A 16,875-nucleotide genomic window follows, 5' to 3' on the forward strand; every position below is an offset into this window, starting at 1 on the left:
CAACACAGAACAACTCATGCTGATTGGCCCTCCCATTTATTGGTGTGACGGGCCTTCAGAGAAGGTCTGTGACTTAGAGAGCCCAGAGGAGAACTGGGGGAGGCAGCTGGAGCTGAGCCGGGGCGGGGGCGGGGGGGACAGATTGGAGCCAGCAGAGGAGCGGAAGAGCCTGAGCGGGGAGGAGGGGAAGTCAGGGGAGCAGAGCTGTGGGCTGAGCAGCCAGGCTGCCAGGGCAGGTGGGAGCACACGCCTGTTCCTGGGGAGGCACACGGGGTGGACTGGGTCTTACCCAGGTGGCTGAATGTGGCTGATGGAACTGGCCGAATGGGAGGCCTGGGGCTAGGGCCTTGGCTAGGAGACCTCCGCCGTGACCCCGGCATGAGCAGTGAGAATGGGATCGTCTCCTGTTCATGACGAGAGCTTAGAGAAAGGAACAGCCTGGGAGCTTTTTGCAGTAAAAATGGACAGGACGTGGTGTTAGTTCTGCTTTAGAAGAAGAATCAAAGATAACGCGCAGTAATATGGAAGGACACGGAAGCTGCTTGTAGAAACTGGTTTTAGCCAAAGAGGGTGAACTTGAGGTGAGGGGCATCTGGGTATAGCAGCGTTGAAGACATATGTGTTGAAAATGTACTTGAGTAAAACGAGAAGCCTTCAGCACTGGGCTTTTAAAGCAAAGCTTCGTAGACCATAGTCACAAGTCTCCAGTTTTGAAATCATTGAAGAATAATTTATTCAGATCAGCATGTATTTATCGAACCCTCCACGTTTAGAGGCCCCTCCATGAGTCCGTTTACTGACCTTTTTACATTAACTTATTTTCAAAATTGGCAACTATTAGGGAATGTTAAGGTCACCAACGATTTACTGTTCATTGGTTTCTCCCTTAAAGGCTAGTCTTTGGTCCACTCTACAGGAATCTTGATGCCCAGTGGCATTCTGTTCTGAGTTGCCACATGTATATGACCAGATGAAAGAGCTTTATTTTTTTATTTTTTTATTTTTCTTTTTTTATTGGAGTGTAGTTGCTTTACAATATTGTGTTAGTTTATACTGTACAGCAAAGTGAATCAGCCATATGTATACGTATATCCCCTCTTTTTTGGATTTCCTTCCCATTTAGGTCACCACAGAGCATTGAGTTGAGTTCCCTGTGCTATACAGTAGGTTCTCATTAGTTATCTATTTTAGGCGTAGTATCAATGGTGTAGATATGTCAGTCCCAGTCTCCCAGTTCATCCCATCCCCGCTTGGTATCCATACCTTTCTTCTCTATGTCTTTGTCTCTATTTCTGCTTTGTAAATAAGATCGTCTATACCAATTTTTTCAGATTCCACATATATGCCTTAATATACGATATTTGTTTTTCTCTTTCTGACTTACTTCACTCTGTATGACAGTCTCTAGGTCCATCCACGTCTCTACAAATGACCCAATTTTGTTCCTTTTTATGGCTGGGTAATATTCCATTGTATACATGTACCACATCTTCTTTATCCATTCCTCTGTTGATGGACATTTATGTTGCTTCCATGTTCTGACTGTTGTAAGTAGTGCTGCAGTGAACATCGGGGTGCATGTGTCTTTTTGAATTATGGTTTTCTCTGGGTATATGCCCAGTAGTGGGATTGCTGGGTCACATGGTAGTTTTATTTTTAGTTTTCTAAGGAATCTCCGTACTGTTCTCCGTAATGGCTGTACCAATTTAGACATTAAAAGGCCACTGTTGAATATTTAGAGCTCTAGGTCATGGGCTTGGCTGTAGATTCTTGCGACTTTCCTTATAAGCAGAAAACATGAATACCGCACAAGTCCAAGCAACTGGTTTTGGCCATTGGATTCTGGTGTTGTAATTAGTGCACCAGTATGGCGCTAGGTTGGACAAGACTAGATCTTCTCCACAAACCTGAATAAGTACAATGAGGCATCTCTAGTTTTGGGGTGTGGCTCTTGGGGCTCCAGACCTGGGAGGAGGTGGAGAGGACTCTGTCCCTTTCAGTCATCAGGAGAGAGAAAGGAACTATCGCCGTAGCCATTGAGGGATGGGGTGTCATGTATTTGGTGTTCCGTGGCCTTTATACTATTAATCCTGTTCTTCAAACTTCCATGCTTAGCCCAGGCCAGGCCCGGTCATCCACAGTCCAGTGGCTTAACCCTCAGTCACCAGCCACACCGAGCTGCAACCCAGCCGTTACACCTCCTTCACCCAAGCTGTCGTCTTTCCCCCCCTCTTTTCCTGCTACCGTAGCGGACAAGCCACCTGAAAGGTACGTGGTTTGGAATGTGATGTAGAATGTGAGGGCGGCACACAGAGGGGCTTGATCAACCTGAGCCACGTCTTGTGCTCCCCACATGGAAGAAGCTTCCGGTCTCCTGGACTTCGTGGACAACATTTGCAACTTTGCCTTAGACTTAAAGGTTCAAGAGCAAGTACATTCTTAGAGATTTGCCTTACGTGAGACCTGCTTGAACCTACTCTTTGGTGCTGGCTGTGCATTTATGAAACCACGTATTTTGGAGAAACTTTTTATACGTGAATAGAAAGCACATGGTTTGTTTTAAAGGAAGGTAAATGGGGCACTGGAAACTGTAATTAACACAGCTCTTTAATGGGCCAGTGGTGCAGAGGCCAGAGGTGCTGACCTTTAGCAAAGCCCTTCCTCCGGGACAGCAGGCTGAGGCCCTTCTCCCCATCAGTGGCTTCCCCTGCTCCGGTGAGGTGGGATGCTTCCTTCTGCCTCGGTGTGCGTCTGGCTGACAGCCTGCTTTCCATCCTTCCCCACTGTGTTCTTTTCCCACAAGAACACACAGGATGTTTTGACAGGTGTTGAGAAGCCGAGCCTGATGTACCTTTTGGGGGCGAGACCCAGCTGAGAGCAATGAGCCCCTTCCAGGGAGGCGTGAAAGCAGAGCGTCACTGTGGACAGATGGGTGTCCGAGGTGCATGGCTGGAGCCACTTAGTGTCCGTGTGCCTCTGCCCTTCACTGCCTCGCCTTCGGTCTCAAGACACCGGTGCTTTTCCTTAATAGATAAACCGAAATGCTTCAGAAATAAACGTGCCCTGTGGTTCTAATAACACTGAGCGAGAGGGAAGGGCATCCCGCTGAGCGGAGAGAAGTAGGTGAAGAGGTTCAGAGAAGGCTTCTCGGAGAGGCTCCCTAAAGAAAGATTGGAGTTTGAAACCTGTCATTTACTTGACAGTCAAGTGCTGTGGTTTGCCCGATGTTCCCTTTCCCTCTAATTTCCTTTTTGGAAGGAGCTGCCGTGCTGGTGACATAGAAATGAGATTTGGGCAGTGCGGGCGGGGGAAAGGTGAGGTTTCTCATGTTTCACTTGGTGCCTTGCGTGTTCCCTCTTCAGCGTCATCAATCGGAAGGCCCGGGCGGTGTACCCGTGTGAAGCAGAACACAGCTCGGAATTGTCTTTTGAAATAGGAGCGATTTTTGAGGATGGTAAGTGTTAGCGGGAGCTTTGTGGGAGGCTGTCTTCTGCCGGCGCAGAGGGTCTGCCACCCAGAGCAGACAGGCGGTCCCTGGCAGTGGGTTTGTCAGGAGTAGAAGTCTGTCCCTTGACGCTTTGGACGGGCGAGAGCCTGCCCACCTGGCTTCCAGGAACCGAACGCCAGGGGGCTGTGGGTGCCCACTTCCGCTTTAATCTTGGTTATTCTCCAGCTCTTGTAACTCTTGAGGGTCTTCGTTTGGGATATCTTTCTCCTGATGTAGAGAAGCCGGTGCCACTTGGAGTCAAGAAATGTTTGTGATTTGCATCTTCTGTTTTCCTCCCGCAGCGTCCCCACCCTAGCCTCCTAAATGCTTCAGGTTCACCAGCTCTGAGCTACAGACAAGTGCTTTGTCGACCACTTTTGGTTTATCGTTCCCTTACCATTCTTGTGCGTTACATGAGTTTTCGCTTGTTTGAATAGTGCATGAATCTCTAGATACGGGTATTGATTCTGCATACTGAAACCAGGGTATAGATTTTTGTTTGCATGTTTAATAGTCACACATAAGCATTGAGGAGCTATGCCCGGCTTCAGATTGCGCAAATTCCTCCCATGGTTCAGTGTACATCTCTTCCCTCCCCCTTGATTTCTTCCTTCCCCGTCCTCCTCATTATGAAATTCATTGGTTGCTATGGAAACAGTGATGTTGTGTGGGGGCAGAGCTGCCCAAAAGGGTTCTGGAGAGGCAGCGAGAACCTTTGATGCTTGGAATGGAATGGTTGATTAGCCAGAATGTTTGGAATATACGGAGTATATCAACACAACGCCTGGTGCTATATTGTCAGTAATGCGGCATGAGCTGATGATTGTTTTTTAGAAAGCAAGTTGCCTCATTTAGAGTAGATTTCTATATCTGTGTGATACGTACTCTGGAGAGCCAGAGACTCCTGATAGTGTCAGAAAACAAACAACACAAAACCCCACATATGACAGAATTACACTTTGTGGAGAAATTTTGCTCTTGGAGTAGAAGCAAGATCAGTCCTCTGTCACCATAACATACATGCATGCAGTTTTGGCAGGAGAGTCAGTTAGCTGCCCTCCTCCAGGCCTGTCATGTACAGGCACCCATACGGCAGAAGAGAAAGCGGAGAGCACTGAAACCCACCATTTAGGAAATGAGGGTGAATTTTGACGCTGTGTGGTTGATTAGATTTGTTCGGGGCCTCAGAACACAGTATTGTTCTTAGGACACTTACCTTGGTGGAAGGTGTATCTATTAGAAATGCCTTTGGCTGCAAGTAACGGATAGAGCTGGTTAAAGCAGTCACGAAAGCGGATTCGCTCACGCACTAAGAAGTCTGCACGTGGGGAGCTCCAGGGGCTGGTTAATCACCTTCTCAGAGATGTCACCCAAGACCGCAGTGTTTCCGTCTCTGCTTATGGACAGGGACCCCTGGCCGGTTCCTCAGTGCGGGTGGGATGGCTGTCCCAGTTCCAGGCCTCATGGCCACACTCAATCCTAGCAGAAGGGGGTTGCCTCATCCTTGTGTTCTTTTTTTAAGCATGAGAAAACTTTTTCAGAACATCCTTCCTAGGTGACCTGCTCTCACGTCTCAATAGCAAGAATGAGGTCATGTGCTCCCCTTAAAGTCATTGCCAGCCAGGACTTCAGATCAATCAGCACCACACTGGGTCCAGGGGCTTCTCCTCTGGGCACGCAGACATGGGAATGGGGGTCAGGACCCCAATCAAATCCGGTTCTGCCAACTTGGATATTGGGAAAGGCCGATAGATGTCTGACGCGGGACACTGAAGTTCTGCACTTTTAAAGTCCCTTGGTGACTTGCAGGAGACCTCCTAAGAAAAAGAGTGTGTGTGTAGGTGTGTGTGTGTCTGTCTGTCTGTTTCTCTGTCTCTCTGTATATACTCATATCCATGTATACACACACATACAGGCATACACACACATATCTCAGTGTGTTTCGGGAACAGGAGAGTGATTGATAGCAGGTAGCTATCAACTCTGCACTTATTTTGCCTGAGGTCAGTTGGCTTTTCCACTTTCTCTGTGACCCTAGACAAGTTCCTTAAGTTCTCTCTGCATCAGCCTCTCCATCCTAATCCACAAGGATGTCCACACATGTGGTGATGTGTCAGGGCAGCATTTTGGGCCACGTGTGCAGTACAGACATTGTGGAGGATGTTGCCAACCTTGGAGCCTCGCTTGGCGCACCGTGCACCTGGCTTCGTTTTGAGCCGAGGCACGTACCACTCAGATTCCGGGCTCTGTGGCGCTGGTGTCCTCAGGTCCTCCCCCAGGCCAGCTGCTCTAGAGACACTTGTTGATGTGTTGACACCTTCCCCATTCGGGAGCACGTGCACGTCTCGTCTGATGTGAGCTCCTTGCCTTGCAGCCCCTGCATCCCACTCCTGTTGCCAAAGATATGCACGGGGACCACGATTGGAACCCACATCCCCAAACTTTCTGTTTCTTAGGGTGGTTCTTAAAGGTCACAGGAAATGGAAGGCCCTTAAGCAGGATTTATTCTTTTCTGGGTGTTTGTACCTTCATCTTCTGTGCATAGTTGATCTCTTAGCAGAGACTTGATAACTAGTTAGAAGTGTTTGCTCAGAGCACGTCTAGTGATGCCTTTCCTTGAACGGCTGCGGCTCTTCCCTTCCGAAGCCGGACGCAGGCCGGGCCGGAGCAGCAGCTCCCCTGGCCTCAGCTTCCGTTGCTCCAGGCGGCCACTGTTTATAACTCAGCCACTGGAGTGTCGCTGGGAACATGTCCTTCCTGCAGACCAGGGATACTTAGCATCGCTGAAATGCCTAAGACGTTTTTTCTGTGTCTATCTGGAGTCTTCCAGCTACCGTAAATGCTCTTGCCTTGCCAGCCGCTCTTGTCCTTCGTGCAGGCAACAAAGGAAATTGGCTTACGCCATTCAGTGGCCTTTGGAGAAGACAAAATCCAGGTCAAAGTGGTCCCTGGGCCGCATTGTCAGTAGTCACGCGGTTGCGAACATATACAACAGTAGGAACTCCTGACCCAGAGTGTGGAAGGGAAAGGGCTCTTTAGTAATCACCTTGCCCCATAACTGTCCCTTGCTCTTCACTCTTACCGTGTGGGCCTGGACTTGAGTTTAAATTCTAAGCTGAAGATTCATTTCTATAGTAGACGCACTAATGCTTAGCCGTTGTTCTGGGGCAGTGCCTCCCATATCCTCCAGGGGGCGCCGTGTGTAAGGTCTCAGGGCAGCTGATGTGCGTGTGACAACCAGAGGCCAGTGCCCTTTTCTCTGGGCCTGGGGAACCTCAGAAATACGTTACCTTGGCGACCAGTCAGTTCTGCTCTCTTTCCCGATAGGTAGCCCTGCAGCTGCCGGACCCACCAGTCCAAGCAGGGAGTGGTCTCCCTCCCCGGGGCTGCCAGGCATTAGGATTTCCAAGGTCTGGCTCTCTCTGGGCCAGGGAGGCTGGCTGCCTTGTTTGCCAGACTTTGTTCATTTCTAACCTGGAGACAGGATCTGTCCATTGTTTGGGGAGCAGGTGTGGCCCAGATTCATCTTTAAAAGCTGCCCTCAGATATATAAAGTCCTCAGATATATAAAGAGCAATCCTTGGAAGACAGCTCGCCATTATCTTAGAAAGTTGACCCTCTTATAGACCCCACAACCTAACAGTTGTGTTCTTATATATATCCCTAACATGAGGGAATCTTAGAAACTCATTTTAAGTAAAAAAAAATTAAGTGCAAGAAGCCTCTATTGTGCATGATTCTGGTTCAACTCACGCACAAACAAAATAAGTAGTATATTATTAGGGATATAAACGTACGTGATGAACCTATGTTTGAACCATCTCTGGGGTAAGACAGTGAGAAGCACACCATTGAAGCTGCCGATCGCCTTGGAGCAGGGGGAGGGTGTGAGGGGGGAGGGCAGGACACAGGAATAAGCCCAGGACAGAGGCGTCAATGTCGGCTGCAGTTCTTGAGTTGAGTGTGGGTCCCTGCTCTTTGTTGTATAATGATGATTTAGATATTTGTCATTCATATTGTTTACATCATGCTAAAAAATACCCCAAGCTGAGACCAGATTCTGTTCTGGAGAAAGCTTCTCACAAAGTATTCTTGTCCCTAGCTCAGTGTCCTTGTTATGGGATGGTAAATCAGGAGGCCATGGAGAAACCACCGTGAGATACCACGTTACAACCTATTAGGATAGTCGTGATCAAAGATACGGAAAATAACGAGTGTTGGTGAGGATGTGAAGAAATTGGTACCCCAGTGCACGGTCGGTGGGAATGTAAAATGGTGCAGCTGCTGTGGAAAATAGTGGGGTAGGTCCTCGGAAATTAATCATAGAATTACCATGTAGTCCAGTAATTCCTCTTCTGGATATGTAGCCCAAAGAGTTGAAAGCAGAGACTCAAATAGATTTGTACACCCATGTGCATAGCTGCATTATTCACAATAGCCAAAAGGTAGAAACAGCCCAAATGTCCGCTGACAGACAAATGGATAAACAAAATGGGGTCTATACATATAATAGTGTATTCATCCATAAAAGGGATGAAATTCTGACACGTGCTGCAACATGGATGAACCTTGAGGACATTATGCTAAGTGAGATAACCCAGTCACCAAAGGGCACGTATTGTATGATTCCACTGATATGACATATCTGTAGTAGGCATGCTCATGAAGACAGAAAATAGAATAAAGGTTACCAGGAGCTTGGGGAGGGGCAATAGGGAGGTAGTGTTTAATGGGGACAGAATTTCAGTTTGGGAAGATGAAGTTCTGGAAATGGATAGTGGTGATGGTTATACAGCATTGCGAATGTACTTAATGCCACTGAACTGTACACTTAAAAATGGTTACAGTGGTTACATACCTCCATATATATGTTACATATATTTTACCACGAGTAGAAAAGATGATGAAAGCAGGCAGTGTTGGTGTGACCGTCATCACATACTCATCAGGTTCTTAAGGATGTGAGCCTTGCCCGGGGCCAGCGCAGCTCGTTAGTGGCAGGACAGGATCTGTGGCGTAGGCGGTAGCTGGCACACAGTTAGTGCTCCCCACTGTGTGCCAAGTGAGTGCTGTACTCTTTGCCTTGAGTCATGGGAGTCTTCAGTGAGCAGCCTCTTGGTGTGGGGCGTGGAGCTACCGACCTGCCCTGTCCCCACAGGAGATTGTGGCCAGGTGGCAGCCCAGCATGCGGGGACAAGCGGGAATGGTCCTCATTCCTCTCCCATGGTCACTACCTCCCTGAGTGTTTGAGGAAAGGATCTACTCGGCCCCCGGACCCCTACCCCACGTTGCACGATCCCTGGGTGCCTTTCCAGTAGAATCCAGTCCTTTTCCCCAACAGGGGCTGTGCTCCGATGGCATTGCCAGCGTGGGATTAAGTGAGACCCCTTAAAAACCCTGCTGTGAGGAACGATGTCGGGGTGAAAGTGTGCGAAGAAAGGGGTGCCACCAGGTCACCTGGAAGGCGCATCTCTGGTTCATTTGTTTATTCATCCTTTGAGCAAATCATCCTGGTCAAGCACTGTGCTGGGGAACACAGGTCATCTTATGTTAGAGCCTAGACTAGGAGGGAGAGTCGTGTGTGTGTGTGTGTGTGTGTGTGTGTCTCACACACACACACACCCCAACTCACAGGGAATGAGTAGGGGGCACATATGGCGGCTCTGACCTGGTCTGGAGCATTGGGAGTGGTCTCGGAGGGAGGGGATACCTCAGCTGGTATCTGAAGGGCAAGGAGGGTTGTCCAGGCATAAACGGGGAGGAAAGCAGAGGACCAGCCATGCAGAGCTTGGACTGTGGGTTGCTACACAGGAGTGGGTTATGAACCCCGTTTGCTGAGTTGCCATCAGCCTTGAAAAATAATAGAAAAGAGTGCATCACACATAGTGAGGAAGTGCTGTTCCGTGAAGCGTTTGTGTATTGGGCACGTGGACATGTGTGCTGGGCACGTGGACATGTGTATTGGACACGTGGACATGTGTGCTGGGCACGTGGACATGTGTGCTGGGTTTCAGCTACACAGTCAACCGTCTTCTGATGGGCTGCGGTCATGGCTGCCTTGCTTGGCCAGCCCCCGACTTGGTCTGCTGATCCAGCCCGCACCTCCCCTTTCTTCTACGTGCACGGATGCCACATCTGCTCCTGGCCATGGCCGAGGCCTGAGTCGGGGCCTGCCCACAGCTGGGGGCTACTGGATGCTTCTAAACCCTGGTGATGGATGTTTGGACCCTGTGCCCTTTGCCGTCTAGCCTGCGGTCACTGTCCTGTGTGTCCGTCATGGCTCTTTGTGGAACGTGGGGTGTGCTGGGCACTGTGCCCAGCTGTGGAAGGTCTCGCCCTGCCCTCAGGAGTTCCCCGTCCAGGTGGCAGTCAGACAGGTGCCCAGATGATGCCGGTGAGGCCTGGCAAGTGCCGAGAATGGCCGAGGAAGACTCCCCAGAGGACAGGGTATGTGGGGTCTCTGACGAGGAAGAATTCCCCGGTGAAGAAGTGGGGAAAGGCGTGTCAGCAGACGGCGCTGCAGGTACAGAGGTTTAGAGGCTCAGCTGGGGCTTTCTCTGGATGATTCACCGTGGGTGACCCGCATGATGTACTTGTGGGCGAGTGACTGGTGGTTCGGGAGGTGGCAGGGCCAGGTGCCCGTGCAAGCTTGGGTTTGTTCCTACAGACAGTGGATGTTACGCAGGGCAGTGCCGTGTCCAGCTGTGTGTTCTGGAAGGTTCATTGAGCTCCTTTGTGCACTGTGGATTGGGAAGAACCTGACCGGAAGCTGGGGGACCGGTTAGGAGGCTGTGGCGTGAAGACAGGTGAAGGCTGGGGTGACCAGGGGGGCACCTATAAATAACTCTTGTGTAGATTTGTAACCAGACATCCCAGGAACGGCCCCCACTTCGGTGTTGGTTGAGCCTTTAAGATCCACAGCGGTACGGTGAGTTCCCAGGCGGAAAGTACCCAGGAGCATTTTGGTAAAAAGGATTTCTCTTCCTTTCCAGTGCAAACCTCAAGAGAACCTGGCTGGCTGGAAGGGACTTTGAATGGCAAGAGGGGCCTGATTCCACAGAATTACGTCAAGCTGCTGTAGCAACTGGCCCGTGAGGGTCCCACTGCAGACCCTGGCCCCCGAGGACCTGCCTGTGGGGTGTGAGCACCGTCTTCCCCCCAGGTGAACCCACGGCCACCTGGACACACGGCAATGACAGATCACGGACTGGCACTGCAGGGGTGGGGGGGGTGGTTTAATACTGCTAGACGTGGGGGGAGAGGGGGCGCACAGCACAAACCTGCGGAGGGCTGTGCGGATATGCGCAGCGGGAGGAGGATGTCCAGGCTAACAGGGTGGACGCTGCATTTTCAAGCCTTGGGACTCATGAGTTTTAATTTTCCCGTCTGCAGAGCGAGAGGAAGGGCAGCCTTCTGCCAGCCCGCCTGCCCCACTGGCAGCCACACCACCGGACAACCCCCTGCGCACCTGAAAGGGAACTGCGTTTGCAGGATGTGCCCTTAACTCAGGTGTCGTGGAGGGGCTGCCGCGGGCGGGCGGTGCATTGGTCTAAACCCAGAGGGCAGCGGACAGAGGCTCCTTGCCGTATGGACAGCTGCCCTGGGGACCCCACACTCACTGGACTTAGGGCACCGGTGGACTCACAACAGGCTTTCTCCTCCATGCTGCTCACCTGTGTGCTGTTTCCCCAACTATCACCTTTCAGCCCCGAGCTCTCTGTACATGAAATAAAATATAATTTACTATTGGATCTGTGTCCTCACGTGGGGAAGAGACTGTGGAATTCACTCACTCTGTAACATTTCACGATCTGGCAGCTGGTGGACGGGCATGCACTGTCCCCTGGTGTTGGCACGTGTGCACTCACAGGCAGGATGGGTCACCCAGGAGCCTTGCTGCTTCGGAGCGGGGTTTCTGGGGGCAGCGGTCTTCTCTGACAGGTGAGATCCTGGCGGGCCCCCTCCACTGCCTCAGCTGGCCTCTCCCGCGTGTCCTGCAGGAACCCGGGCCAGGATGGGGCTGGGGCGCTGCCCCCCGGGGCTTTGTGTGTGAGACCCGCCCTCCCAGTGACCTTCAGTGTACAGCCCTGTCCCCACCCCACACTCCCTATGTTTTCCAGGCCTTGACGCTCACGTCTCCATCTGGATTTAAGCCGGGCTGCAGGGCGGCGGGTCAGGCATTCGGAACGGTCCTGGAGGAACCTCAGCCACGCCCCTGCAGTGGATGCTTTGTTGTTTGTCTTGTCAGTCTCCGACTCCCAGGCACAGGCTAAACCAACCTCTCCGGGAAGGGGGAACTTCTCTGTCCCCTGACCTGGAGTCCCTGGGATGTGGAGCTCATTTCTAGGGGCCTCAGGATTGTGAAGCCAGCCCTGCCCCAGGGCCCACTCTGGGGGCCCGGCATGTCTGTCTTCCCCATGGGAGGCTCCTCGGCCTGTCACAGTTCTCCCCTAAGATTGTCACAGGAAGGATGTGTCCGTCACCTCTTCCCCAGGTGAGATGATTCCAGAGCGCTGGTTATCAGTTTGGACCTCGCCTCCCCTGGACCAGGTAAGGTGTCAAGTTTGGGGTCAGGTGTGTAGAGGGGAACAGGCCCATTGAAAAGTATCCACGTTCTACCTAAAAAAAGTAAGGACAATCTCAGTGCAGCATAATTTAAAATACTGGATTGCAGGCCCAGTGGAGGGTTGTGGGGCTGCTGAAGAGCCCAGGGCCCCATGACAATGGCTGGCCCTAAGGCCAAGGGCCAGCCTGACCAGGGGGTGGGGATGGCATCGTCCCCCTTGTCCCCTGTGTTTCTGAGTTATCACTTCCTGCCCCTGCCCGCTGCTTAGGGATGTAGAAGGAAAACTTGGCCTGGGGCAAACTCTCCCATTTCTGTGGGAAAATACAAACTCATGGGCAGTTACAGTGAGTGGGCTCAGGTTAGCACTGGGAATGATTTCCTGGCCGTGTTCTTAATTGGTGTATATTCATGGGGCAGTAAAAATATGACCCACCACACTGGGGCTTGATTTCTTTGCTCGCTTGAGGAAGACTTCGCTCATTCACCGTGAGGTGCACCCAACCTGCTGTTGCCACCAAACTGTTGTTAACTCCCAAAGTGCGTTTATCACCACTTCCTTGGTCAAGGAAATTGCTGTGAGGTCTGGCTGCCTGTGCGGTTTGGGGCAAATTAAGTTGACTCTGTGATTCTGTTCCTGCTTTCTAAAAAGAAAATGGTACTCAGAGGTTTTGGGTTGAAGTGCCTGAATACAAGTAGCATGCCCAGTACATAGTACGTGCTCAGTTAGCACCATGCCCAGTACATAGTATGTGCTCAGTTAGCACTGCTAGTCCCCATACTGTTACTGCTGTGAGTGTCACTTGCCTCTTTGTTGTTGGGGCATCTGTGTTCTGTAGGATGACAGTGTGGCAAGGGTGAAGCCTCAGGACAGCGCTGGCTGCAAGGGCTCCCCCAGCCCTGCCAACCCCTCCTGTGGTTGTTTCAGGAAGAACGGGGTCACGCCAGAGGGGAGCCAGGGGTGTCTTCCTCTGCAAGTAGGACCAGTGTGGCCAGGTTGGCCGCAGCCCCCAGCTGGGTAGCCTCCCTCTGGGCCTGGCCCAAAGTGTACTTAGTGACTGGACCAGGAAGTGTTCCCTTAACTGGCAGATCATCTTCATTTCCTCAGAGGTGAAATGGGGGGATGGGGGGATGGGGTGTTTTTGCTGCATGGGTGCGGCCAATCCCCTGAGCATCTGTTGAAGGCTGGCTGAGCAATGGCCCTGCCTCTCTCACGGCTCAGGCCCCGCAGCCCCGCCTTGTTCAGCACCAGCTGCTTAGACCAGGTTTCGGCCTGTGTTCATTCAGAGGCACACGATAGGGCCGTGGGATTTGGGCAAAAGAGGGCGCTCAGATTTTGTTTCTTACTTGCGGTGGGGCTTGCATTTGATGGTGTCACCCCAAGGCTGGCCCTGGTGGTCTCTGTGCCTGGAAAGGAGATGCCAGGTGAGATCAGAGCCAAGTGGCCTAGGGGAGGCTGTAACCCCCCCTTTCTTTGTAGTAGTAGAAACGTCTGTAGCTGGGAGTCTGCTTGGGGAAAGCAATGGATTGTCCGTACCGGTGGTGGGCATTCAACTCATTCTTTCTTTACAGAGACTGACTGAGCCAGGGGAAATTATCTCATTTTAACGGAGGCTCTCGAGCAGAGAGCTTTGTTTAGATTCAGTAAGCTAGCTATGGTCTTTCTGCTCTACCATCTTGCTGCTGGGGGCCGGTAGGGGACAGTGGCTGTTATGAGTTGAATTGTGCACCACCATCCAAAATGTTGAAGTCCTAACTTCAGTACCTCAGAACGTGACCTCATTTGGCAGTAGGATCATGGCAGATGTAATTAGTTCAGATGAGGTCAGTAGGGTTGGGCTCTAATCCAGTATGATTGGTGGCCTTATGAAAACGGGCAATTTGGACACGGAAACAAGCACAGAGGGAAGGCAGTGGGAAGACACACAGGGAGAAAATGGCCACGTACAAGCCAAGGAGAGAAGCCAGATACAGATGCTTTCCTCATGGCCTTGGAAGGAGCCAAGCCTGATGACCTCTTGATCTCAGACTTCTAGCCTCCCAAACTGGGAGACATTTCTGTTGATTTTAAGTGCCTCCACGCCCCCCCCCCCGCCCTGCCCTGCCCCCAGTTTGTAGTTCCTTGTTACGACATTTCTAGGAAACAAATACAGTGGCTGAAGTACGTGTTTTGAGTTAAAAAACAACCTATTTTGAAATTCTATTTTCACTGTTTTATACCTTGGTGACCTTGGACGAGTTCACTTCACCCCTTTATGTATCAGTTTTCTTCTGTGAAATGGAGAGAGTGGTACCAACTTCACTGGGAGGTTGGGACAAATGATGATATTAAGTGCCTCAAGGGTACCTGGCAAGAAATACGGTTTAGTAACCGGGGAAGATGGGAGACGGTAGACCGCAGGGTACCATGTTGGGGGGTGGGGTTAGTCTGCCCCCCCCTGCCCTGCCCCGTTTGTAGTTCCTTGTTACGACATTTCTAGGAAACAAATACAGTGGCTGAAGTACGTGTTTTGAGTTAAAAAACAACCTATTTTGAAATTCTATTTTCACTGTTTTATACCTTGGTGACCTTGGACGAGTTCACTTCACCCCTTTATGTATCAGTTTTCTTCTGTGAAATGGAGAGAGTGGTACCAACTTCACTGGGAGGTTGGGACAAATGATGATATTAAGTGCCTCAAGGGTACCTGGCAAGAAATACGGTTTAGTAACCGGGGAAGATGGGAGACGGTAGACCGCAGGGTACCATGTTGGGGGGTGGGGTTAGTCTGCCCCCCCCTTTTCATCTCCTAGCTATGCCTGCTTCCCTCCAGCATACCTTCTCCAAGGCCATGTGTTGCCCTTTCCCTCTGCCCTATATTGTTCGCCCTTTCTCTGCCTTCCCAAGAGCACACGCTGCGTCCTTCATCTTGACCTTGTCTCCGTTCCCATTCGCTTTCGTGCTGGGCCCCTTCTCACTGGTTCTCCCCTTAAGACTCTCACAGCCAGGTATGGTGACCCCTTCCTCAGCCAGGGTTCTGCGTGACTTTTTGAATCTTCCTGAGCTACCCGACTTTCTTTCCTCCCTCCTCTGGGATGGAAGTTATTCCAGGAGAGTGTCCTCAAACAGCTTTCTGGCTCCTAGCTCTGCAAGTGTCTTCTCTGATGCTTGTCAGCACTCTTTTTCCTTGACTGGCCTGGGTGGTACCTTACTGCTCCCCTATTTGGGTAACCCGGCACATTCTCTTAATGCCTTAATGTCTGGCTAAAAGTATCTCAATCTGCTGGGTGGAGTACCTTGGAGAACTCTTTCCTATCAGAATATCAGCTTGACTGGGAAGTAGACTTTTGATTTTTGCCCAAAGAGAGACCGCATTTTGGATGTGCAGTAAGTGCATGGGATTCCTTTAGGCTGCTCGGTACCATGCATCAGTGTCTGAATTTTTCCTTCCTTGGAGGGCTTAGCGGCTGCAGGTGGAGTGCGCAGAACACGATCCGACGCAGCTCAAGCCAGTTTTCACAAGAACCATGACCCTCTCTGGACTAGGCTGGACCAGGGCATGAAGATCCAAAGAAATGGCTTTTTCAGACTATGGAAAACTTGGAAATCACTGTCTTGGCAACATACATTCTATGAAAAAAAATACCTAAATTGTGCATGGTACATTGGTTGAATGATCCCAAATTTCACCCCTCTCCGGATCCATGCCCTTGTGTGGAGCCTTGCCATGCCAGCTCTGGGCTTGACCTTGTAACTTGCTTTGGCCAAAGGGACGGAAACAAACTTGATACCATCAGAACCTTGAAAAGCGCTAACCCTTTCTACTGTCTTAGAGCCTTGTTTCTTCTACCATGAAAATACGTCCAGGCTAGCCTGCTGAAGAGGAGAGGCCACATGGATCAAAATCATCTCAGACCAGTTGGCTGCATGACCAGTTCAACCCAGCCAAGCCTGGCCCAGATCAGCAGAACTCCCCCCCCGCTAGCTAACTCATGAGAATAATAAATGATGGCTGATTTAAACCACTCAGTGATGGGGTGGTTTGCAGCTAAGTACCTGCTACTCTGCCCCATCTTTCACTTTGCTTTGGATCCAGGCTGAACGTTAAGAGATCATATCTTAATCTTCTCTTAGCCAGTGTGGTTTGGGAAGCCACTGTTTTCATGTCCAAGAAAACTGCTGCACCAGCAATTGCATGACTTGGAATTAAAGTGCCAGAGATACATGTAATCAAGTCATTTTAGTCTGGATACATTCGCAGTTTATCAAAAAGTATGCTGGAGCTGACTTTAACATAAAGGAACATTGTTTTCTTTTTGCTTGAGGGACATTGGTCATACAGAAGAAACCCCCTAATTATATATGCATCATTATGCATAATTTTTACTGCTTTGGAATACAGTGGCTGGCTGGCTCAGTGGCAGAGACTTAGTTCTTAGCTAATGATTCCTAAATGTGCAGCTGGATCCTTTGGGCCCGAGAGCACTTTTAGTCTTAGAAATGCAGTCACACTTGACCCAAGAACGAGCCTGCTCTATTCAGAAAGGGCACCTACTTTAGCCAAGGGTGCACAACCCTGGGGCCTCCACCCTGCCCCCCACCAATGGCCACAGCAGATTCACAGCCCACCATGGCTTTTGTTTAAAGTTAGGGGCTCTCTGTGACAAACTGTGCTCCCTAATAGGTCAGATTGCATAAATTTTAAGATATAAAATTACCTTCATTTTCAATTAAGGCTTCACAAATTTGTGCACAAAAGTATTTTTTGTTTTTTTTTGCAGTACGTGGGCCTCTCACTGCTGTGGCCTCTCCCGCTGCGGAGCACAGGCTCCGGACGCGCAGGCT

General features: G+C 50.6%; 1 protein-coding gene across 1 annotated transcript in view; it reads left to right on the forward strand.

Annotated features, from left to right (window-relative positions):
* The window catches only part of ARHGAP10 (Rho GTPase activating protein 10), a 342,299-nt gene extending 331,626 nt beyond the window's left edge, over positions 1 to 10,673 (forward strand). The window contains exons 21-23 of the mRNA XM_007472009.1: positions 2,116 to 2,268; positions 3,363 to 3,454; positions 10,480 to 10,673. Coding sequence (XP_007472071.1) covers positions 2,116 to 2,268; positions 3,363 to 3,454; positions 10,480 to 10,568 — 334 coding nt within the window. The 3' untranslated portion in view covers positions 10,569 to 10,673. The remainder of the gene's footprint in view (positions 1 to 2,115; positions 2,269 to 3,362; positions 3,455 to 10,479) is intronic.
* The last annotated feature ends 6,202 nt before the right edge of the window (positions 10,674 to 16,875 follow it).

Source organism: Lipotes vexillifer, unplaced genomic scaffold, assembly GCF_000442215.2.
Source record: "Lipotes vexillifer unplaced genomic scaffold, Lipotes_vexillifer_v1.1 scaffold269, whole genome shotgun sequence".
In the NCBI taxonomy this organism is placed as follows: Eukaryota; Metazoa; Chordata; class Mammalia; order Artiodactyla; family Lipotidae; genus Lipotes; species Lipotes vexillifer.